The 25,389-nt window shown below is 41.0% G+C and overlaps 1 protein-coding gene across 1 annotated transcript in view; it reads left to right on the top strand.

The window, feature by feature from the left end:
* The first annotated feature begins 337 nt into the window (after nucleotides 1–337).
* LOC306852544 (uncharacterized protein) overlaps nucleotides 338–25,389 on the top strand; it is a 29,445-nt gene continuing 4,393 nt past the window's right edge. Inside the window, exon 1 of the mRNA XM_079389449.1 lies at nucleotides 338–855. Coding sequence (XP_079245575.1) covers nucleotides 543–855 — 313 coding nt within the window. The 5' untranslated portion in view covers nucleotides 338–542. The remainder of the gene's footprint in view (nucleotides 856–25,389) is intronic.

Genomic DNA, 25,389 nt, shown 5'->3' with positions numbered 1-25,389 from the left:
TCAATATTTTGAATTTAGTTTTTTTTACTATATTATTTTTTAATTAAGATCCATCTTATCAAGTGTTTTCTTTAATCTTAATTTCCATATTTGCATGCTGCAAGGTTGTGTAATGTTCAATTAAATATTTGACTAATAATTCGCTTGTTTTTCTCTTCTAATCCTCACAACCTTCCCCGTATTATTTCCCTCCTCTTACTTACATTTCACTGCTGGTTATACTCTGTATAATTGTGTATGTGACAAATAAATGTCTTGAATCTCTCTCCGCTTCACTCCAGTCCAGCGGGGGGCGCTAAAAAACATGCGTTTGTTTGCCAAACACCATTAAACCTCTGAAGAAGAAGATTAGTTTCACCGCGCTCTCTGTTTGTCGTAGTGCTGGTTTAATACAAATAAATCTTTCTGTTAATAGAAAAATACAGTTTTTGAATCAGTTCAGTAAATAGCTGTAATATTCTCATCCTCTGAGTTGAGACTAAGTTTTGAAGCAAGCAGGAATATCTGGAGGAGTATCATCTGAACTGAGATCTGCTGTGAAGATGGTGTTTGTTAAAGAAGAGAGTGAGGAGAACATGATTGAACCAGAAACCAGGAAAATACACGAGGAACCAGAAACCAGGAGAATAAAACACGAGGAACCAGAAACATGGAGAATAAAACATGAGGAACCAGAAACTTGGAAAATAAAACACGAGGAACCAGAAACCTGGAGAGTAAAACACAAGGAACCAGAAACCTGGAAAATAAAACACGAGGAACCAGAAACCTGGAAAATAAAACACGAGGAACCAGAAACCTGGAAAATACACGAGGAACCAGAAACCTGGAAAATAAAACACGAGGAACAAGGAGGTTGGTATTTATTCTTCTTATTCAAAATAAATTATATTTTGAATAATGTGTATAACCACAGAGTTGTTGGACAGGTGTCCATAATATTTTTCCTACTATCAAATGTGCACCAGCTACTGTTTGGTTACCCACATTCTTCAAAATATCTTCTTTTGTGTTCAGCACAAGAAAAATATTAAAGGGTTAGTTCACCCAAAAATGAATATTAACCCACGCTTTACTCACCCTCAGAGCATCCTGGGTGTATATGACTGATTCTTTCAGACAAATCCAATCAGAGTTATATTAAAAATGATCCTGGCTCATCCAAGCTTTAGAATGGGAGTAGGCAGGTGTTTTTGTTCACAGTCCAAAAGTAGTGTGGCTGATTTTTAACACAGTGGTTGCAATGGACCAACTACCATCGGTGGTGCGGTGTTGTTATATATAATTTATATTAATTGTATATATAATTTCTAAATAAAATGCATATATGAATCTATCTGTCTATATATGTATCTCTCTCTCTCTCTCTCTCTATATATATATATATACACAAACACATACATACATATACTGCTGCTCAAAAGTTTGGGATTAGTATTAATGTTTTTTTTTTTTTTTTTAATCAACACAAACTCAGCACACCTGAAAAATTGATGGGTGTGTAGGAAAAACATTCCAACAACGATGTTGAATCCAATCAATAAAAATTAATAATATCCCGCCAACTATCAGTCCATGCTACAAACAACGTTTCAGTCCACTGACCTTCATCAAGCAAATGCATACTATTGCAGACAAGACATTTAAAAAAACAAAAACAGATTTGTCTATTCGTGTCTATTCACATTCATGTCGATTACATTCATTGGTGGTGACTTTTTGTGATAAACAGTGCAAATTTTTATCTTTTTTTTTTTGATATTGTGAAAATTATTCATAAAAAGTACCTACTTTCGGATAAATGAGGCCTACGATAAATCAGATGCAAATAGAAACACAAAACCAGTCCTAAATGAAAGAAAACAAGCTGACAAAAATAATGAATCCAATATCTGGTGATAGCATAGCGTAATGAGAGATTTATAAGCAATTGTTTGGAGACCGGTCATTTTTGACCGGGAACACCACAAGTGTGGCTAGGTGAAGTAAATTCCACAAAAAATTACAAAAACTCTTAAGAAAAAAAAAAGAGAAGTACTTATACCCTGTGTGAACAAAGTCAGTAATTTTGAGTCCAATGCAATAATATTAACTAGTATTTTTAGGAAAAAGAAAATCTTCTCCAAGTCAGTTTGACCCGAACACAACCAGAGTGTTAAACTACCAAATACATTTACTTGCAAATTTTTCAGAATAGAAATATCAAAATATAGTGAGTATGTTTGTGAATATTAATAATAAAAAAGTAAAAATGAAATAAAAACAATCCATCTGTCATACAGGGCTATTGTGGCTGTGGTGCGTCACATGACAAGCATGATGCGTCGCCATGGAAACAATAAGGCTAAACATTCTAAAATAATGGTCGCTTAAAAAAAGAAAACTCACGCTGGGGGCTCAGCTTAATTTTAAACTCACGTGTGAAAGGGTTAATGAAGAACGTGGCAGTCGTCAGCTGTTAGAATTGATAAAGGAAGGGGAGAAGGAGGGAGGAAAATGGTTTAAAGAGCATGCAAGAGTTAGACGAATTGTTCATTTTAAGATGAAGAATTCCTTAAGAGAAGGAAGAGAGGAGTGACTGATACACATTAAAGTTGGGGTAAGTGATTTCTGGTAGCCAATGATATTTGAAATCACCAAAACAAACACACCAGTACCGCAAAAGGGTCTCGCCCCTATTTTGATAGCTCCTGCCCACACATACGTAGCCTACACAACCCAGGCAACTATTAGTTCTGTAAAACAAAGCAAAATCAATGCTACACCGTTTCTACACCGGAAGCGAGTGGCATGCCAAAATGCTATAGAAGTCATTATAATCAGTGATGCTGTCTACACTGGATGCTGCGCAGCGCGACAAATCTCTGACAGAAAACTGCTGCCATGTTCTATTTATGACGTGCTGACACAAATTTCAAATGATTTTCAATGGTCGCTTTATCGCGTCCAGTGTAGGCAGACTTTATCTGTTGCGGTGCGCCTCGTCCAGTGTAGACACGGTGTTACTCACCTATCGAGAAGAAACAAAGCAACCTTGGCGTCCGATCGCAGGCCTTCCTCTCCTTCAAGTTCAAGTTCAAGTTGAGCTTTATTGTCATTCCGCTACATGTGGGGACATACAGTGGAACGAAATGTCGTGTCTCGCAGGACCACGGTGCTACATAAATACAGACATACAACAATGAAGTAAAAAACACTATAAACCTATACACAACTAACCTACTGACAGATTTTACTATAAGTATACTATATATAAGTATTTACCCTATACAAACTAAAAGGATAAAAAATACAAACTATACGAATGCTTCACATAAATATTACCCTATACAAACTAAAAAATAGAAGATAAACAAACTATACGAATGCTTCACAAATACTGTACATGTGCAAAGAGAGACATTTGAGTCAGCAGCTGGTTGGGGAACAGTGCGGGATGATTTGTAGTGCATGAGCATGCAAACATACATATATAGCTGAGTCTTTTGTGGGATTGTGTTCACGCAGCAATGTGTGTAAGTGTCCATAGTGCACATAGTGTAAAGTGTGAGTGTCCATAGTGTAAAGTGTCCATAGTGCACACATAGTGTAAAGTGTGAGTGTCCATAGTGTAAAGTGTCCATAGTGCACATAGAGGAGAGTGTGGTTTGTACAGGCCCACTCACCTGTGTGTAGCACACTTCGAATTGCACAAAAAAAAAAAAAAATTAAAGTTCCATACAGTTTTTCTTCGGTGTGGTAAGGTTTGGGGTGGGGGGTGGTCCATGTTTCAGGAGGTAGGGGGTTTGCATGGGGTTTCAGAGGGGGGCGGGGTGGTTTGAGTTCAGGGCTCTCACAGCCTGGGGGAAAATGCTGTTGAGCAGTCTGGCAGAGCAGGCTCTGATGCTCCGGTACCGTCTTCCTGATGGTAGGAGCTGGAAGAGACTGTGGGAGGGATGGGTGGAGTCCTTCACGATGCTGTTGGTTTTGTTGGAGCATCGTGTAAGGAAAATGTCCAGGATGGAGGGGAGAGGGGCACCGATGATCTTTGCAGCTGTGTTCACTGTCCGCTGGAGGGTCTTGCGGTCAGCAACACTGCAGTTCCCGTACCAGACAGTGATGCAGCTAGTCAGCACACTCTCAATGGTGCCTCTGTAGAATGTGGTGAGGATGGGTGGAGGGAGACTTGCTCTTCCGGCGGAGAAAGTGTAGGCGCTGTTGTGCCTTTTTGGAGAGTGACATGGTGTTGGTGGTCCAGGTGAGATTCTACTCAGTCGAGCTGTCGATGGTCAGTGGGGGGTGGTCAACAGAGTTTCTCCTGAAGTCCATCACAACATCCTTTGTCTTATCCACATTGAGGGACAGATTGTTTGATCCACACCATTCAGCCAGCTGTGCCACTTCCTCTCTGTAGTGCGTTTCATCGTTGTTGCTGATGAGACCTACCACTGTTGTGTCATCAGCAAACTTGATGATGTGGTTGGAGCTGAACTTGGCAGTGCAGTCGTGGGTCAGCAGTGTGAAGAGCAGCGGGCTAAGCACACAGCCTTGTGGGGCACCTGTGCTCAGTGTTGTAGTGCTCGAGGTGTTGTTGCCGACACGGACTGACTGCGGAAATTCACCTGTAGGTGGCAGTGCTTCCCAAATTGCTGCGCAAGCGGTAAAATGTGACAACAGAACAACGCGATGGATCAAACAGATTAAACTCTATCAACGCACCCGAAATTAATAAACAAAGAGAACAGTAGAAGTGAAATATTTACTTTGGATACAAAACAGATGACAAAGGTGAACGAACTGACCATACTGCACCTGAATGCAAGCGTTGCTATAAATCATGCGTTTCCACAGAGAACACATCACACCTTTTTAAGCACTTGTCGCTTGCTCATCCTGATCTTTTCAGGTGAGTGCATCATTCATAAATTCAGATTTAATTTGAACTTTTATTTACAACTGATCAACGCACATACAGATGGGATACAGTAAGATCAAACGTGCATGTGAGACACCCTAGAACCAGTGATGTTTTGGTCATATAATATACACACTTGCATTTCATACAATCGAATATTAATTGGATTTGAATTGAGCAATAATTTTGCCATTCATTTTAGTATCAATGATATGAAGGGAATATTTCTGCCGCACTGTCGACCGCTAATAAGAAGCAGCAGAGAGAGTGTGATTTATATTTAATGCTTTTTCTTTGGCTGAGTCTGAAATCTGAAAACAATCTGAGAAAGAGAAATAATAATGTGATTTTGAATATTACTTTGACTGTTAGAATATATTATATATTTTATATATTAGAATATATTTATTGCCTTAATTGCGCAACTTCAGTTGTATTGTTTTTCTTCAAACTCAGTCAAAATGTAACCTATGTTCCCGGTAGGCCAGACATTTTGTTTGCACTGAAAAGATAAGAAGATTTGAATATATTTTCATCTTATTACTTCAGTTAGCCTTTTTTTTCCCCCTCCAACATCAAAATGTAACCTATGTTCCCTGTAGGTTTTTTGTTAGTTTGATACAAAGTTATTAAGATATGAATCTGTTTTTATTATTATTATTATATTTAATAAAACTGTTCTAAATTCACTTATCTTTTGAGGCTGGTTATTTGTCACCTATGGTATCGATTTAGTATCGATACCGAGGTATTACATTCTGGTATCCTACCGAAGCCAAAATTATGGTATCGAGCCATCCCTAATCCTAGATAGGGTCTTCCTTACGTCGGCTGGAGACAGACAGAGCGCCCGGTCGTTGGGAGGTGTGGGCAGTTTTTGTGCAGGTGTGTCATTCTGCATTTCAAACCGTGAATAAAAGTGGTTGAGTGCATCGGGGAGGGATGTGTCCTCATCACAGGCCTGTGGTGGGGGCTTGTAGTCAGTGATGGTCTGAATGGCTTGCCACAGGCTCCGTGTATCTCTGCTGTCTGTGAAGTGGTTGTTGATTTTTTGAGCATATGACCGTTTTGTTTTTTTGATGCCACAGGACAGATTGGCTCTTGCTGTTTTGAGGGCTGCTTTATCTCCTGATCTGAATGCGTCATCTCTGGTCTTTAGCAGCCCACGAACCTCTGCTGTCATCCATGGCTTCTGGTTTGAACGTGTGGGGATGGTCTTGGTGACTGTCACATCATCCGTGCACTTTTTGATGTAAGCAGTCACAGTTTCAGTGTACTCATTCAGGTCTGTGTGGTTGTTGTAGGTGGCTGCCTCTTTAAACATATTCCAGTCTGTGTCCTGGAAGCAGTCCTGCAGTGCTGAGGTGGCATTGTCTGGCCATACTGTGATCTGCTTTTGAACCGGTTTGGTGAGTTTGAGAAGTGGTCTATATGCTGGGATTAGCATAACAGTGATGTGGTCTGAGTACCCGAGGTGGGGGCGGGGTTCAGCCTTGTAAGAGTTCTTTGTGGTCGTGTAAACAAAGTCCAGTGTGTTGTTTCCCCTTGTTGCAAAGTTCACATGTTGGTAGAACTTTGGCAAAACTGTCTTTAAGTTTGCGTGGTTGAAGTCACCGGCTATGATGAAAAAGCCGTCAGGGTTTTTTGTTTGTTGTTCACTGATGGCGCTATACAGTGCACACGGGGGGATGTAAACCGCAACGATAACAATGGCCGTGAACTTCGAACGGATAGAACGGTCGACACTTCACAACCATAAACTCCACCAGCGATGAACAGTGTTTTGATAATACCGCAGCATTGTTACACCAGTCTTTGTTGATATACACACACAAGCCACCTCCGCGTGTCTTACCAGACAGTGATGAATCTCTGTCCGCTCGGAAGTTGGTTAGCCCGTGCAATTGAATGGCGGAGTCCGGGATGTTGTCGTTTAGCCATGTTTCGGTGAAAACAAACACGCAACAGTCCCTTGCCTCATGCTGTGTAGATCGACTGAGTTGAATTAAGTCAGTCAGTTTGTTTTCCAGAGAGCGAACGTTTGAGAGCATGAGTGTTGGAAGAGCCGGTCTTGAGGGGTTAGCTCTTAGCCTAGCTCGTATACCTCCACGCTTACCGCGCTTCCGTCCTCTCTCACACCGCTTGCGACGCTGCCTTGTGCGGGTAGCGTCAGTAGGCGAGGCCGCGGTCTCGAGGTCCGGCTCCAGCAGTAAACAAAGGCCTCGTAGCTTCTCAGTAGCCGAGAGTTGATGTTCGTATGCGTTGCTGATATCCAAAAGACTTTGGTGATCATAGGTGAATTCTGAGGTGATTTCCTTAAGAGTTAGCGGTAAACTGACACTATTTGGAGACGAACAGACGACATTAAACGACATAAAAGCACCGTCTTTGGGACCCGGAGCAGCCGCTGCGATCGATCGTGCCGCTATCTTCCTTCCTTGAGTTCTCTCCTGCACTGGAAATCTGATCCGATATTTACACGTGTCCTACTTTTTGCCTTATCGTTCCGTAGACATTTTCCTCCTCTTTTTTTTTTTATCTGTCTCCATCTCTATCTTTCTGTCGCTCGGCTTGGCTAATGTCCGTCCTGTGCACTGAACGCTCTCTCCTCCACATCATGAGTAGACATGCCCCTTACTGCTGTTTGGCTTCAAGTTTGCTTTAGTACTCGGCCCCGACTCAGTTTTCTAAAAATGTTTTTAAAAAATTACATACCCCACCTTTAAGGTCAGTAGGATATTTTGATTTGTGCCACACCCTTTCAGCAGCCCTAAGCTTAGAACGCAGAGAATATCATACAGCCAAGGGGCCGAAGGGTTGGTACGGGCAGGCCTGGAAGACAAGGGGCAGACCGTGTCTAAACAACATGTAAGAGTGGAGCAGAAAGTATCAGTAGCATTGTTAGCATCAAGAGATGCTTGTCAGTAAACTACGGATCTGTGTATTAAATGCCGCTCCATTTGAAAGCAAGTGATGGAGATTTGCCGCTAATCACAGAACCGGCTTTACTGACGAGATGCGCATGATCATTGCGTTCAATATATCACCCAGCCCAAATCAGGAATCATCGTTGAGGTTAAGAGTGAGGAGGAAGTTATCCGAGGTGTGCAGTGGAGTAATCAGTAAATAAGGTCTAGTTGGTTGCCTGATTTGTGAGTAGCCATAGTTAACAGTCTCTTGAGATCAAAAGAGGCAATCAGAGTGTGGAAATCTGCAGCCTGAGGTTTATGTAGGTGGATGTTGAAGACTCCAAGCATAACTAGGTAGTACCATCCTCAGGAAATGTTGAGAGCAGCACATCCAATTAATCCAGGAAGTTACCTTGTGGTCCTGGGGGTCGATAAATAACAACAAAATGGATTAAGGGTTAGTAGTAGTTACTGAATGTGATTCTGAATGAGTGACTGAATGTGATTCAGATTCTGAATCTGAAGGAGCTGTTAATACCCAGAGAAAGTTAAGGAATAAATTTCCAATCATTAGAGATAAGCAGACCAGTACCCCCACTTCTTCCGGTCAGACCGCGTGTGGGAAAATTAGAAATTATTGGAAAGTGCTGCAGGAGTAGAAGTCTCCTCTGGTTTGATCCACGTCTCTGTCAGGGCCATGAGGCTTAGTCTACAGTCCCTGACAAAAGTCTTGTTGCTTATCTATTTTGTAGAAACACCTGCTATTAACCTGACTTTTAATTCATCAATTGGTGTTAGAAATAGCTCATATGAAAAGCTAAAACCCTCCCAAATGATGTTTAATGCATTGATATGAATTAGTTTCACTGAAAAAAGATTTATCATTTAATCAAGACAGAAAGGTCAAATTTTGGCAAGACAAAAGTTTTGTCGGCTATACAGAAATTGAACAAATTTACTGCAAATACAAAAATATGTCAGCAAATTAAGTAGTGGTACTGTGAGATCCAAATTTAATCTCTTGTATGACTTCCATGAGCTTGAAGGACTGCATCCATGCGGTTTGGCAAGGATTCATACAATTAATTGATGAAGTCATCAGGAATAGCAAAGAAAGCAGTCTTGCATGCCTCCCAGAGTTCATCAATATTCTTTGGTTTCGAGACAGAATCCGACAAACTGTTCTGGTTGACACAGGGACTTCAGGTGACCAGGTCTCGTGGAGCTCTGCTGCAGTGGAAAATGGGCTGGCCTTGGATTTTCGAGCCAACAAACGGTCCTCTCGAGCAGTTGTCTTGCGGGGTCTGCCTGACCTGGGCTTGTCAAAAACGTCTCCAGTCTCTTCAAATCTTTTTTTTATCCTCTGTACTTGACGCTGAGACACATTGAAGGTGTCTGCCACATCAGCAGTGGATCTGGTCTTCAGCCTCTTGATAATCAACACTAGTCTCAGGGTGAATCTTAGGCATGTTTGCAGAGGTCTAGTTGCAGTTGATGTGAAGGTCTAGTGTACTGGGGTTCTTTTTATACACACCTGAGACCTAAATGATCCATTATTAGTCACAGGTGAAGCTCATATGACAAGGCGACAACACTTATGTCTTTGCAAAAATTGACTCAATGGGCTTTACCAAGCTTTGAATATTAGAATACTTTTTGACAGTTTCGTTTTGCACTGAAACATTATTACAAAAGCTGTTGGGAATAAAATGAGCCATTTCTTGTAAAAAAAATCTTGATTAGAAATATATTTCAGCGGCATTTGAGTTCAATTTGTACACAAGCGACAAGACTTTTGTCAGGGACTGTAGAATGACTAGAAATAGATGTAATGAAATCTGCTTTGTTTGACAATATTGTGTTAACAATTCCAGAAACCAATAGAAAAAGAAAGTTGTGTATTAGCAGACATAGGCAAAATGCACAGGTTGTTAGGATCGTGCTGCCTATAGTGTGTGATCCGTGGTTTGCGAGTGGTAATAATAATAATAATAATAGTGGTAATAGTAGGGATATGGAAACACATAGTAAGTGAAAAAGTGGTCATTTGGAGTTGGAAAGGTGTAGAAAAGAGAATGAATCAAAAGTGATACTTGTGTCCCTTGCTGGTGTCCCTACCCATTTTAGCACTGTCAGAAATTTTTTATGTGACCGTAAGTGCTTTTTATGCAAATATGTGTTTGACAGAATGCAAACAGCATAAACAGAATATGAAAAGCATTTTTTTTTTTCCACAGCCCACCAGAAGGTAGATTTTTTGCAATTCACACAAGTGTTTCTGGGAGTAATTTCTGGTGGGACAGACCTGGCACGTGTCACATTTCCTGCCTGCAGTTTGAACCATTGGAGTGTGTCTCTATTTCAATGTCCTTCATAACAGTTGCAGCAGCCGTTGATGCTCTTGGAAGGCACTGTCTTCTCTCTATGTGAGGTTTCACTAGCTCGTAACCCAGCTGCTCCAGGAAAATCCTCTTTCGACTCTGTTCCTCTGTTCCAGTCTTTGTTTATTTCACTCCACAACACAAAGGCATTGTAGGCGCTCAGATCAGTGATGTTGAAGAAAATAACAAGGGGCAAACGGACAGTAATGCGTCAGCAGCTATAGGTGGCTGTGACCTTGTCTAAATTATCAACATCTCCCTTTGTCTCATTGTAGTCCAGGACCATTTGTGGTTTTCTGTCTTCTCTGGTGTTCAGACCAGCATCTTTGTGCATAGTGCTCATTAGCAGGACATGTTTCCCTTCCTTTGGACAGTAGGAGACGACTTTGCTTTTTCAGTGAAGGCAAACATTGAAGATGTTACCTTTCTGTTCTTCATCACAAAAAGCTCAGAGGGAAGCTCAAGCTTCTTTTTTTCTCACTGTCCTCAACATGGTAACCTTCCTTTTTAGCAGTTCCTCGCCCCGGGGCATATGATGTTAAAAAATGATCACATGTAATGTTATGGCCATTTAGTCCCATGTGTAGTACCACCCTCATGCCCTGATTGTTTTCAGGTGCTTCTCTGGGGAATTTACCAGTGTACACCTGCATGTTCCAGGCATAGCTGGACTTTATATCTCATGTAGCCCATATTTATTTATGCCGTATTCGGCTGGTTTGCTTGGCATGTATTGTCTGAAGCTGTCACGAAATGGAACCAGACATTCATCCACAGTGATGTGGAGGCCTGGATTGTAAAGAAAAGGAGATTGCTGGACCAATGTAAGCTTGCAATTCAGTCACATCAAAGTCTTTCCAACTGTCCCCATACACCCGTCTCCCCTGTAAGTTTGTCATTTCAAATATATGCTTTTCAATTGATGGTATAAGGAAAAGTTGAAATGTTGATTTTATATCTTGGAAATGGCTGACAGCATATGGGCAATTGGAACCATTTTGATGACATTAGCAGGCACTAAGTCTACCCTGTCGATCAAGTGGGGAGTGGGACCATGGAAAGTAATGTGTCTGCTGATGGTTGAGTCAACAGGAGGGTCAACACTTGGAGTCCCGTTCACACGAGGAGGATGCCTCATAATCAGGGTCCTCCTCAAGATTATCATCTGTCTCAGACACATTCACCTCTGTCACTTTCACTGTCAAAAAGCTATGACAAAATCTCATTGACAGAAAACCTTTGCTTAGAGGCCATTTTCAACTGAGAGCACAATAGAGCACAAGGGCGTAGGTTTACTTTCGTCATTGGTGGGGACATAACCCCAACCCCCATTATAATTAATCTAGTTTACAGACTTTCTTTCTTTTTCTTATTTTAAATAGTATGTTTATCAGACAATAATTTCACAATTATGATTTTGTGAACCAACAACATCAGCATCAGAGCACTGGGTGTCTTAAAGGGATAGTTCAGCCAAAAATGAAAATTCTGTCATCATTTACTCACCCAGTATGAATTTCTTTGTTCTGCCGAACACAAAAGAAGATATTCTGAAGAATGTGGGAAACAAAGCAGTTCTAGGGCACCATCGACTTCCATAGTATTTTTTATTTATTTTTTCCTACTATGGAAGTCAATGGTGCCCCAAAACAGCCTGATTACAAACTTTCTTCAAAATATCTTCCTTTGTTTTCGGCAGAATTTGTGGGTAAACTATCCCTTTAATCACACATCACTTTATTTTAATATTAATTGAATTGGACCCAGGATGATTCTGAAAGAATAGGCTACTCTGCTGTTGCTGTAGTAACGAAACTCGTGCCCATCTTATTGACAGATAAACTGCACGCTCTTATATCAGTGTTGTTTTTTATTTTTGGGGTACAGTTTGATTTGTACATTCAGTTGAACAACATTAATTTAAAGTAAAAGACTCAGGTGCTACTTACATAGTTTAACAAAATAAAAATATATAAATAAATAAAATCACATTACAGAGGTGGGACAAAGTCATTGTTTGGCAAGTCACAAGTAAGTCTCAATTCATTCAATTCAAGTCCCGAGTCAAAGGCCAACAAGTCTCAAGTCAAGTCCAAAGTCCTACGGTTTGACTTTCGAGTCTTTTCGAGTCTTTTTAACAGAAAAATAAAATGTATACAGATTATGTATGGTTGTAAGATCTGTATTTATTAAACAAACCTTTTTTATGAAAGAACATTGCTCAGATACATAAAAATACAAATGTAATTTTCTGAAAAAGTGCTGAACAGTGCTGCGTCTCGTCTCCACAGCATATTGCACAAGAACGAGTTGACCTTGTATTGCAAAACAGGTCTGAAAAACTGAACCAACTTTCTGAAATTGTCTTCACCTGAAATGATTGTTTCAAAACTAAAATATGTCCTTAAACTAAAAACCATGCCTTCACCCTCAAAACATGTACTTGGATGAAGAGAGGATAAAAAATATAGTTTTACTTTACTTAAATGTATCACCACAAAAAATATACTTTTCAGTATGTTTAAATACTTTCAAAAGTGTAACCAGAACCTTTTCAAACATGTCTCCACTTTATAAAAGAAAATCACACCCCACAAATCAGTGTCCTGACTCTCCAAAACTCTGTCACAAAATATCCACAGTTTTGCAAAACAGTCCTTTTTTAAGTTTTCTAACATTTTTTCTAACAATGTTTTCACATATCCATAGAGAGACTGGTGTGTGTGAGAGAGTTTGAGAGAGAGAGATTGTGTGTGTGGTCCCGTTTGTGTATGTGTGTAGGACTGCTTGTGTATGGGTATACAGTATATATGGGTCGTACAGTGTGATCGTACAGAAGCCTGGGCTCCAAAAATATCAGGTCTTTATTGGAAAGGCAGAGTGGGTAGGGGTAGAGAGAGAGAGAGTGAAAGAGAGAGAGAAAGAGAGATTAGAGGAGGGGGTGGGGGAGGCAAATACATGAACATAACATGCTTTTCTGTAAAGGCCCTACACTGCATTGCATTTGCAAAAGATCAGATTGGCCAAAAGTCTGTCAGTCATTTGTGCACGATGGGGACGCAGAATGATGCCACCATGGCTGAAAACTCGCTCCACTGGAGCACTAGATGCAGGCACTGCCAAGACTCTGATGGCCACTCGGAAGAGTGAAGGAAGAGTTTTCATGTTCAGTGCCCAGAACAAAAGGGTTCTGGGCACTGAAGGCGTTCTGTCCTTCTGCAATGTCAATGTAGTGACTTAGCTGTACTCCTGGCGTGGTCCCTACATCCCTTTTCTGCCTCTTATGGTATGCAGCAAACAGTCCCTCTCCTTCTTCAATGTCCTCTTGCTCTTCTTCATCAGGCAGAGGCACAGGTGGCTCAGTCTCTGCAGCATCTTGCAGGATCAATTCTGGAAATACATGTAACAATGACAGCAGAAACAAGAGAGCCCTTATTACACTGATGTTGGTGACAGTGTTAGACTGAAAGATGTAATTATTGTTAGTCAATTAGATCAGATTAAGATCAAATTATTAAAAAGTTGCATTAAAGTCAATAATATAAAGTGAATAATATTTAACTTTAACTCGTTGTGCCAACTCTGCCTTGATGTCACGACTGACCAGCACATGGCGCTCCACCCACAGCAGAGCAAAGGCTGGATCCAAGGCCGCTGCTTTCAGGTAGATTGTGTCTGAAAACGGGGCAGTGATTCCTTCTTGAGACTGGGCCATTTTCACATTAATGAAAATCCCAAGAAATCTTTTTTTCAGGGACGTCTGGAGACTTCTGACCAGGCCGCTGAGGAAACGAACTTGAGGCTTCAGCTTCTCGAGGTGGTGATTGAGGGACAAGACAGATGGAACAACTGCACTGATTGTGATGACCTTCTCCCCCTGCGTCAAATCAGTTGCTTCCCCAAACGGTTTCAAGGTGTCCACCAACTCCTTCAACAGATTCCACTCTTGTGGTGAGAATGACAGCTCCTTATGCCCGGCCTTTTCAAGAACAGCACAGAGCTTTAGGTGATCACACTGAAGGACTGCTTTTACTTGCCTCAGTGTTGAGTTCCATCTCGTTTTCACTGCAGCAGGGATGCCTTTCTGCTCCCCAAATTCATCATCAAAAAGATCTTTGAATGTTGTGCTTGTGTGCAGCAGTGAGCTAAGTTTTGATAATTTGGAAAGAGATGGACATACTACTTTTGTTTCTTTCAAACCATCTCCCACAACCAGCTGTAGTGCGTGTGCAAAACACTGCAGGCGCTGTTTCTTTGCCATAGCAGCATCTACTGTTTGCTGATCTTCCAGGGTTAAGTCACACCACAGCTCAGGGTCATCAAGATGATCTCCGTCATCACCATCATCCTCTTGTTCACTGGGGAAGCACACAGTGAATGCCTTTCGCATGTTAGCAGCAGTGTCACTAATAATATAGTCCAGTTTAGCTTTGATGTCGTATTCATCACATATTGCCTCAAATTGGTCACAGATACGTTCAGCAGTGTGAGAGCCTTTGAAGCGGTTGCAGGCCAAGAGATTAGTCTTTAGCTGTACCCTCTCTGCGTCTTTCTCTACCCAGTGCACAGTGACGCCAAGGAATCCCCTATTCTTTCAGTCGGACCAGATGTCCACAGTGACTGAAACATGGTCAGTGTTGCTCAATTGAGTTTTTAATTTTAAACGTCTCTCCTCAGTGAGGCTTTCTGTTTTTGTGGTCAGTGTTCTGCGACACACTGGGCTGTACTTACTGTCCAGCACTGACAGAAAGTGACGAAAGCTCTTTTTTTCCACAATGGACAGGGGAATGCTGCAATCAATAATCAAATCAGACAATATGGCATTGGTGATGGCTTTCTGCTGAGGGTGACTCATGCTGTAATGCCTTACATCAGTGTCCAGAAATTGAGAGATTGAGGGCTGTTGTGGTTCATTTAAGATGGTTCTGTTCATCTGGTATTCTTCATATCTGTAACAGGTAATCATACGAAACAACTGTCAGAAAATCCCTTATAGCCACACGTTGTATTTGAAACTACTCTTTACTCATATCAATGTCACTGTGTTAATATTAATTGTATTGTATAATGTATACTATATAATACATTTCATTTTCAGTGTGTGCAATATTAAGAATATTTTCACTGCTTTAACTTGCCATCCCCTCAGGAAACTGAAGTCAAATGCTTTTTAGTTCACTCTCTCCACCACACTAGATTCCATTTTGCCTCGCATCACACAGAAATTGCAGGTCTACTGCTGTAGACCAACAACTCCTGTATGCTGTAAAGTAAAATTGAGTGAAATTGGTATTTTGTCAATTGAATTAGAGGGCTGCATTGGGATTGGGACCCGCCGGGACTCAACGCAAATCTCGCGGGAGCGGGCGGTTTGAACTTTTCTGCGGGCGGGAATGGGCGGCTAAAAAAAAACACTGCGGGATCGGTAGGTAGCCTAGCGACATGATGTCCTTGTCAACAAAATCAAAGTACTTGAAGTCTAAAGAAACGCGCGGTAGCCTAAGCGTTTTAGATGTCCCCGATAGCCCAGGCTATATTCATCTTCCCTACCAGTGCGTCAGAATACATGCAGGTCCATGCGGTACTTTGATTGGATGTCGTGCCGAATGCGCGCATGCGCTCTGTCACACACACGCGCACAGACACATAAACAGAGATAGAGCGGTCCGTGTCAACATACTTTTTATCTTTGGGCTTTTTATGGGAAGTAGCAAGTCTTTACAAGTCAATAGGCGCAAGTCCAAGTGAAAGTCACGAGTTATGTATGTTAAAGTCCAAGTCGAGTAGCAAGTCTTTTTATATTTTGTCAAGTCGAGTCATCAAATTCATGACTCGAGTCTGACTCGAGTCCAAGTCACATGACTCGAGTCCACACCTCTGTCACATTATATTTGTCCCAAATTATTGTTGATGTTCATGACTTTATCCTAGGCTGAAAGATGTTGTGTATCTTTCCGCACAACGCTTGTCTTTCTATTCGTACGCTTTCTCTTTCTGTTTGCTCTGTTTTGTCAAACAAACACCACTTCAAACTCATCGATGCAACAGTTTGGTAGTGGCTGGATATTGGTAGGGACATGTCCCTAGCGTCCCCCCCTAATTCTATGCCCCTGATAGAGCATTTATATGTTTGCTCCTCCCCTGTAAACCATGTGAATTATGTTTCCCCCCTTCCCCATGGCATGGGAAATATCAAAGTCTTATGAAATGTCTTATGCATTTACTAGGGGTGGAACGATAAATGTATTTGTACCGAACCGTCACGGTATGGACATCTCGGTTCGGTGCATGAGGCCTTACAAATCAAATGTATTTCAATAATTTATTCCTTGTATGTATATATGCACTTCAGATTTTTATATATATATATATATATATATATATATATATATATATATATATATATATATATATATATACAGGTGCTTGTCATAAAATTAGAATATCATGAAAAAGTTGATTTATTTCAGTAATATTTCAAAAAGTGAAACATGTATATTAGATTCATTTAGTTTCAATTAACATTCAGTTAGTTTCAATTAACATTTAAGTAAGATTAATAAAATATTAATAAATAAATCAACAAATGCAGTACCTCAAGACATCTTTTTGTTGATGTAAAATATACCGCATGTTCTCGACTGGTTACATTTATCTTTAAATTAAAAAAATTACCCCCTTAATATTGTGTTTTTTTCTCCATGGTATCGAAAATGGTATCGAATATCGATATTTTTCAAGGTATCGTATCGAAGTTAGAAATTCCAGTATCGTGACAACACTAATAACAGTGTAAATTTGCTGTCCCTTCAAAATAACTCCACACAAAGCCATTAATGTCTGAACTGCTTGCCACAAAAGTGAGTACACCCCTAAGGGAAATTGTCCAAATCGGGTCCAATTAGCCACTTTCTCTCGTGTTATGTGACTCCTTAGTGTTACAAGGTCTCAGGTGTGAATGGGGAGCAGGCGTGTTAAATTTGGTGTTATCGCTCTCAATCTCTCATACTGGTCACTGGAAGTTCAACATGGCACCTCATGGCAAAGAACTCTCTGAGGATCTGAAAAAAAGAATGGTTGCTCTACATAAAGATTGCGTACGCTTTAAGAAAATTGCCAAGACCCTGAAAACACGGTGGCCAAGACCATACAGCGGTTTAACAAGACAGGTTCCACTCAGAACAGGCCTTGCCACGGTTGACCAAAGAAGTTGAGTGCACGTGCTCGGCATCATATCCAGAGGTTGTGTTTGGGAAAGAGACGTATGAGTGCTGCTAGCATTGCTGCAGAAGTGGAAGGGGTGGGGGATCAGCCTGTCGGGGGGCAGCCTGTCAGTGCTCAGACCATACGCTGTCGTCCCAGAAGGAAGCCTCTTCTAAAGATGCAAAGAAGTTTGCTGAAGACAAGCAGACTAAGGACATGCATTACTGGAACCATGACATGTGGTCTGATGAGACCAAGATAAACACATTTGGTTCAGATGGTGTTAAGCATGTGGCGGCAACCAGGTGAGGAGTACAAAGACAAGTGTGTCTTGCCTACAGTCAAGCATGGTGGTGGGAGTGTCATGGTCTGGTGCTGCATGAGTCCTGCTGGCACTGGGGAGCTACAGTTCATTGAGGGAACCATGAATGCCAACATGTACTGTGACATACTGAAGCAAAGACTGGGTCACAGGGCAGTATTCCAACATGATAACGACCCCAAACACACCTCCAAGACGACCACTGCCTTGCTAAAGAAGCTGAGGGTAAAGGTGATGGACTGGCCAAGCATGTCTCCAGACCTAAACCCTATTGAGCATCTGTGGGACATCCTCAAACGGAAGGTGGAGGAGTGCAAGGTCTCTAACATCCACAAGCTCCGTGATGTCGTCATGGAAGAGTGGAAGAGGACTCCGGTGGCAACCTGTGAAGCTCTGGTGAACTCCATGCCCAAGAGGGTTAAGGCAGTGCTGTAAAATAATGGTGGCCACACAACATTTACATTTACACAAAAATATGATTATCATCTGTATGGATGCACATCAGCGTGCGATTACTAACTGTATGACCATGTCATGAATATGTATGACTAAAATAGTTTGTATAATTCTGCAATACATTTGGTGGTTATTTTTCCTCAAACAGGGGGGCTGGGGGGACTATAGATATTTTCATAAATATTGCGGGAATCTCATTTTTCACGGTATCGTCTTCAAATTTGAAATATAAAAATATTGACACTTTGGGCCCAATTTGGACATTTTCACTTAGGAGTGTACTCACTTTTGAGGCCAGCAGTTTAGACATTAATGGCTGTGTGTTGAGTTATTTTGAGGGGACAGCAAATTTACACTGTTATACAAGCTGTACACTCACTACTTTATAGCAAAGTGTCATTTCTTCAGTGCTGTTACATGAAAAGATATAAAATATTTACAAAAATGTGAGGGGTGTGCTCACTTTTGTGAGATACTGTTCAGGGACGGATTAACACACGGCTACTGGGCATGTGCCCAGGGCACTGGACCAGAGGGGGGGGCCAGCCGAAATACCGCTACTCCCAAAACGCGATTTCAATCGTGCCCTGTCAGATTTTTGAGGTAAGTGGATTTTGAATGCAGCTTCCAAAAGACAAAAAAAAAAATAGCCGAAGAATATTTTTTATTTAACCTGTTAACCTTTGCCAGAGCGACGACGCACTGAAGCGTTTTTTTTCCCCACTAGTTTGTTTATGAATGGATTTAACGTGAAAGAATATCATTAATCTTGGCAAACTATATATCATTCTGAAGGTCTAAGCCTCAAGCATCGAGGACAGATCGCTGTTTTCCGATGGAAAGCTTATAAGAAATGTATTTGCTATATTTGTGTAAGCAGTACACATCAAAACATGCAGAATAAAAAAGCAGTACGTACCAGATTCATTGTAATAACGAGTCACAAACGCGTCCACTGCTGAAATCCCAGTTTAGTTAGAGAGGCAAGGGTCCACAGAACAACATCCCAGCGAGCACTTTTAGTCCAACGAAACAATAATGTTGTAATAAGGATGAATATTCCTTTGTTTACATTTCATTTCTTCTGGAGAGTTATTGTTCGCGTCTGTTATGGAATAAATTACACTAAAAAACAACGTCTTGGTGGTAAAAAAACAACACGGTGTTGTAGCATACAGTTTTATAAACAGCATGAGATCATCCACGGAAAAAAAAGTCTCAGAAAAGCGGAATATAGTTTATTTGAATTTGGCGCTCTCTCCTGAAAGCGTGACGCACGCTGTGACGCAGCTGTCATCTGAGGGGGTGTAACTTAGCGATCTGCTTTTTACATAAACTTTCTTTTTTTTCTTCAACATTTTTTATATGTGTGTGTGTGTGTGTATCGTGTGGGGAATGTGGCCGTATCTGCATGATTATCATATGTATGGACGCACATCAGCGTGTTTATTACCGACTCTATGACGGCTATCATTGTGATTCAATGATCAGCTATTATTGATTATATGGCCCATCTGTATGATTATCATCTGTATGGATGCACATCAGCGTCTTCAAATTTGAAATATAAACTCATGAGACACGTGGCTTTTAACCCATTACTTTTCTGGATTGCTCCAGGACTTATTTCATGTATTTGTATATGAAAAAAAAAAAAACATTCAGTGTGGAAAAACATTTTTCAAGGCACGTCAGTGTCTATAACTTTTTATCTTTTTGAGCATTATCAACTCTGGATGATGGATAGTAAAGCATAGAGTGTCTTCTTTCCAAATATACCTCATTTGTTTGTGTAGCATTTTTGTCAGGAACTGTTACCATTTTAATTTAGGTAGGTTATTTTCACCTGTGAGGCCCCAAATGAGGGGTGATGGGTAACAGGTTAATAAACAATCACACTGGTGTGATTAGATTATTCAGTGCGGCACATGGTCAACTGCTAAATTAAAATCTGCGTTCACTCAACTTCGCTGGCTGGCATGGAGCCAGAGACAGCCGCGTTTTTCTACAGCACTGAGCATTATAACCAACCACACATTATTCTGTTGATCTTATGAGTACAATGGCCAATAAGAGGCGTTCAGATGAGTCATCGCTGCAACAGCTCTTTTGTTCAGTGCGCGCGCTCCCTGAATTAATTCTCTCTGCCGATTTCTCTCATCAGAAACAACAAAGTGCAGAGGTGCGTACGATGTAAGCAAGATATTAATTTCACAATGTAAGCAACTTCAGTGAAAAATGGGAGTTTTTGAGAGTGCTTTAATTCTGGCTAAGTCAATGATAATGTTCTTTGTAAATGGAGTGTCTATTTACACTTAGTGCAAATAGCCCACCTTTTGGCAGAGGCTATTTACAATAATTCCGCCCACCAAGTGTGATTGGGACTGTCAAGATTATAAAAAGCTGCTATAAACCAACCGTTTCAGTGGCACAGATGGTAAAGAGCGTACTGTAATAGTTTTGACACGATCGACCAGGGTTCGAACCCGCCTTTTGCCGAACTTTTTTTCTCCCTTTTCAAATCTCATATCAGATCGTAAAGGCATTTATTTTCAATAAAAATTAACCCTCTAAGCGCCAAAGTCGCAAAATTGCGACAAGACGTCATACTTCATGAAATGGGCTGTAGTTCCTAATCTGGTGTAATGGCTCATTTGTATTCCCTTCCACTAGATGGCAGACATGTAGTACTTCGATTCTAGACCAAAATTGTTCGAGGAAATAGCAATAGCAATTCAGTTCATATTGGGTCTGAGTAAATTGTGAGATTTGTGAGAGAAAATCGCCAAACGGCTAATAAAAAGTTGTACTGTGAGGATGTGTTGCAAATGTCATTCGCCGATTCTGACTCTGAAGGGGAATATTTGCCTTTTGGAAATGACGATCGGCCGTCTAATGATCGCGCTTCTCCTGGTACATCTTTTCCACGCAATGGTGCCGCGCGCAAGGCGCGATCGTTCACAAAGCACAAACAAGTGGTCATTTCAACACTTTGCCCAACGGGGATGGGGGTGGCAGGGGTGGACGTGGTCTTAGTGTCCATAGGAGAGCTGTTGCTCTCTGATAATCGGCCAGATTGCGCCGTTTGTTCTGATCGCGCGCGCTCCAAGGGCCGCCGGCAGACAGTACAGGTGCAGTCAGTGGGGGGTAGATCTGTGCGCTGTGCCATGCAATGAGAGCTACCATACTTTCAAGAACTATAAACTGTCACATAGATACCTGATTGGGCAGATAGCTGGTCAACTGATCAAAAAATAGGCACATGTATTTTACTATGGCACAGTAATATAGTAATAATTTACTACTTTCTCCTGTTTTACTGTTGATTTCCTCTTTTCCTGATCATTTGGAATGAGGATAAAAAGACAAAAAATAACAACAACATGTAAATAAGTTCAAACATCCATTCAATATCTATTATTTCCTGAATATTACTGATGAACTGATCAAAAAGTAGGCTACTGTTCACATGCGTTTTACTACTATATAGAATAGTAATATAGTAATAATTTAGTACTTTCTCCTGTTTTATTGTTGGTTTCCTCTTTTCGGATTATTTGGAATGAGGAGAAAAAGACAAAAAAAACAAACATCAATTCAATATCTACTATTTCCTAAATATTATGAAATTCAAGAGAGCTGCCCCTGATGATGTCATAATATGCAAATTAGATGAGTATATTTACACCCCACATAAACTTTCGGTCATGCCCAACATTTTTCTAATTTACAGTAGATCTCTATCTTTAAGCCATTTCAAGCCACAAGCTTTTGAAATCTTGATGTCAAAATCCAGCATTTTTTCCAAAAAACCCTGGCGCCTAAAGGGTTAAAGAAATAACCGAAAAGTTGAAAAAGTATCAGGTAGGGTTAGGGTAGGTGTAGGGAGGGCTTTATTGTATCAATAAGGTGGCATCCATTTAATAATCTGAATTAAAATTATAATTTACACTCAATATGTTATTGCATACTGTCTTATAATGTAATACAATACTGAAGTGCATTTGCCACTATTTTACAACAACTAGTATAAATAGCAGAAAATCTGTTTTATCTGAAAAAAATCTGAAAATAGAAAAGCTATTTTAACATAGTGTAAATATAATCTATAGCTATTTGCACTTAGTGTAGATAACATATTGCTTAAAATACTGCTATTTTCACTTAGTTTAGATAAAATCTATTGCTATTTGAACTTAAGAAAAATTACCGCAATTTCAACCGAGGAGGGCCTATAATCAGTCCGTGCCCAGGGCACCTCTGCGTCATAATCCATCCCTGATACTGTGTATATACACTCACCTAAAGGATTATTAGGAACACCTGTTCAATTTCTCATTAATGCAATTATCTAATCAACCAATCACATGGCAGTTGCTTCAATGCATTTAGGGGTGTGGTCCCGGTCAAGACAATCTCCTGAACTCCAAACTGAATGTCAGAATGGGAAAGGAAGGTGATTTAAGCAATTTTGAGCGTGGCATGGTTGTTGGTGCCAGACGGGCCGGTCTGAGTATTTCACAATCTGCTCAGTTACTGGGATTTTCACGCACAACAATTTCTAGGGTTTACAAAGAATGGTGTGAAAAGGGAAAAACATCCAGTATGCGGCAGTCCTGTGGGCGAAAATGCCTTGTTGATGCTAGAGGTCAGAGGAGAATGGGCCGACTGATTCAAGCTGATAGAAGAGCAACTTTGACTGAAATAACCACTCGTTACAACCGAGGTATGCAGCAAAGCATTTGTGATGCCACAACACGCACAACCTTGAGGCGGATGGGCTACAACAGCAGAAGACCCCACCGGGTACCACTCATCTCCACTACAAATAGGAAAAAGAGGCTACAATTTGCACGAGCTCACCAAAATTGGACTGGAAAAATGTTGCCTGGTCTGATGAGTCTCGATTTCTGTTGAGACATTCAGATGGTAGAGTCAGAATTTGGCGTAAACAGAATGAGAACATGGATCCATCATGCCTTGTTACCACTGTGCAAGCTGGTGGTGGTGGTGTAATGGTGTGGGGGATGTTTTCTTGGCACACTTTAGGCCCCTTAGTGCCAATTGGGCATCGTTTAAATGCCACGGCCTACCTGAGCATTGTTTCTGACCATGTCCATCCCTTTCTGATTACCATGTACCCATCCTCTGATGGCTACTTCCAGCAGGATAATGCACCATGTCACAAAGCTCGAATCATTTCAAATTGGTGTCTTGAACATGACAATGAGTTCACTGTACTAAAATGGCCCCCACAGTCACCAGATCTCAACCCAATAGAGCATCTTTGGGATGTGGTGGAACGGAAGCTTCGTGCCCTGGATGTGCATCCCAAAAATCTCCATCAACTGCAAGATGCTATCCTATCAATATGGGCCAACATTTCTAAAGAATGCTTTCAGCACCTTGTTGAATCAATGCCACGTAGAATTAAGGCAGTTCTGAAGGCGAAAGGGGGTCAAACACAGTATTAGTATGGTGCTCCTAATAATCCTTTATGTGAGTGTATATGTTTGTATATATGTGTGTATGTATGTCATATTAGATTAGATTAGATTAGATTCAACTTTATTGTCATTATGCAGAGTACAAGTACAGAGCTAATGAAATGCAGTTAGCATCTAACCAGAAGTGCAAGAATATAGTGTTTCATATACATATAAGTGCAGAGTAAATGAAGATATGATTTACAGAATGTACAGTGGAATTGCTATATACAGTATTGAACAGAGTATATACAGAATATAAATAGGAATGCAATGTAGGGATTGTATGTACATTATGAACAGAGCAATGTGGGATTATATATACACATTATGAACAGCAGAGACGTGAGAACAGTGGTAATAAATAAATAAATAAATACAGCTGGATGAGTGTGTGCAAGTATTGATAGAACAATGTATTCTATGCAAAATAACAGTAGTGCAATATTTTATAGAAATAGTTTACTGTGCTTTGTACAGTAACAACTTTGGACAGTTTATATTGTAATAACTTTAACAATGTGCAGTCTGTGTAAAATATGAGTAGTGCAAATGCATGTGTGTAAAGAACTGTGACCAGTGCAGTAATGAGCAGGTGCAGGTTAGATTGGTGGTGTGACGTTCAGAAGTGTCACAGCCTCGGGGAAGAAGCTCTTCCTGAGCCTACTAGTGCGAGAGCGTAGGCACCTGTAACGCCTGCCGGATGGAAGGAGGGTGAAAAGTCCATGATTAGGGTGAGAGGCATCCTTGATGATGTTTCTTGCCCTGCCCAGACAGCGCTTATGATAAATGTTCTCAATGGAAGTTAACTGGGTGCCGGTGATCCGTTGAGCAGTTTTCACCACCCGCTGGAGTGCTTTGCGGTCAGATGTGGAGCAATTGCTGTACCATACTGAGATGCAGTTCGTGAGTATGCTCTCAATGGTACAGCGGTAGAATTCCACAAGGATCCTGGGATTCAGGTGAACTTTCTTAAGGCTCCTTTAGAAGTAAAGGCGCTGCTGTGCCTTTTTGACCAGAGTGGAGGTGTTATGGGACCAGGTGAGGTCATCAGAGATGAGGATGCCAAGGAACTTGAAACTCGACACACGCTCCACTACAGCTCGGTTGATGTAGATGGGTGTGTGTGCATGACTCCTAGTCCGCCTGAAGTCCACAATGATCTCCTTTGTCTTCTGGGTGTTTAGTTCTAGATTGTTGGTGGCACACCACACAGCCAGGTGCTGCACCTCATCCCTGTAGGCTGATTCATCGTCATCCTTGATCAGACCTACCACCGTGGTGTCATCTGTAAATTTGATTATGGTGTTGGAGCCATAAACAGGAACACAGTCATGGGTGAAGAGGGAGTACAGGAGAGGGCTCAGTACGCAGCCCTGTGGCACGCCGGTGTTCAGGGTGATGATGGAGGAGGAGAGGTTATCTAACTTAACGGACTGAGGTCTGTTAGTCAGAAAATCTAGAATCCAATTGCAGATGGGTGTGCTGATTGAGATCAGCTTGGAGGGGATTACAGTATTGAATGCAGAACTGAAATCTATGAACAGCATTCTCACATGTGTGTTTTGACTGTTCAGGTGGGTGAGGGCAGAGTGAAGTGCTGTTGAGATGGCGTCCTCTGTTGACCTATTGTGGCGATAGGCAAATTGGAATGGGTCTAGTGTAGCAGGGAGACAGGATTTTAAGTGGAATGCAACCAGTTTCTCAAAACACTTGGCAATGATGGGGTGAGTGCAAC

The sequence above is a fragment of the Barbus barbus genome (assembly GCF_936440315.1).
Source record: "Barbus barbus genome assembly, chromosome: 3".
NCBI lineage: Eukaryota > Metazoa > Chordata > Actinopteri > Cypriniformes > Cyprinidae > Barbus > Barbus barbus.
Note: the sequence above shows the minus strand (reverse complement) of the source record. Positions and strands in the feature narration are given on the sequence as shown.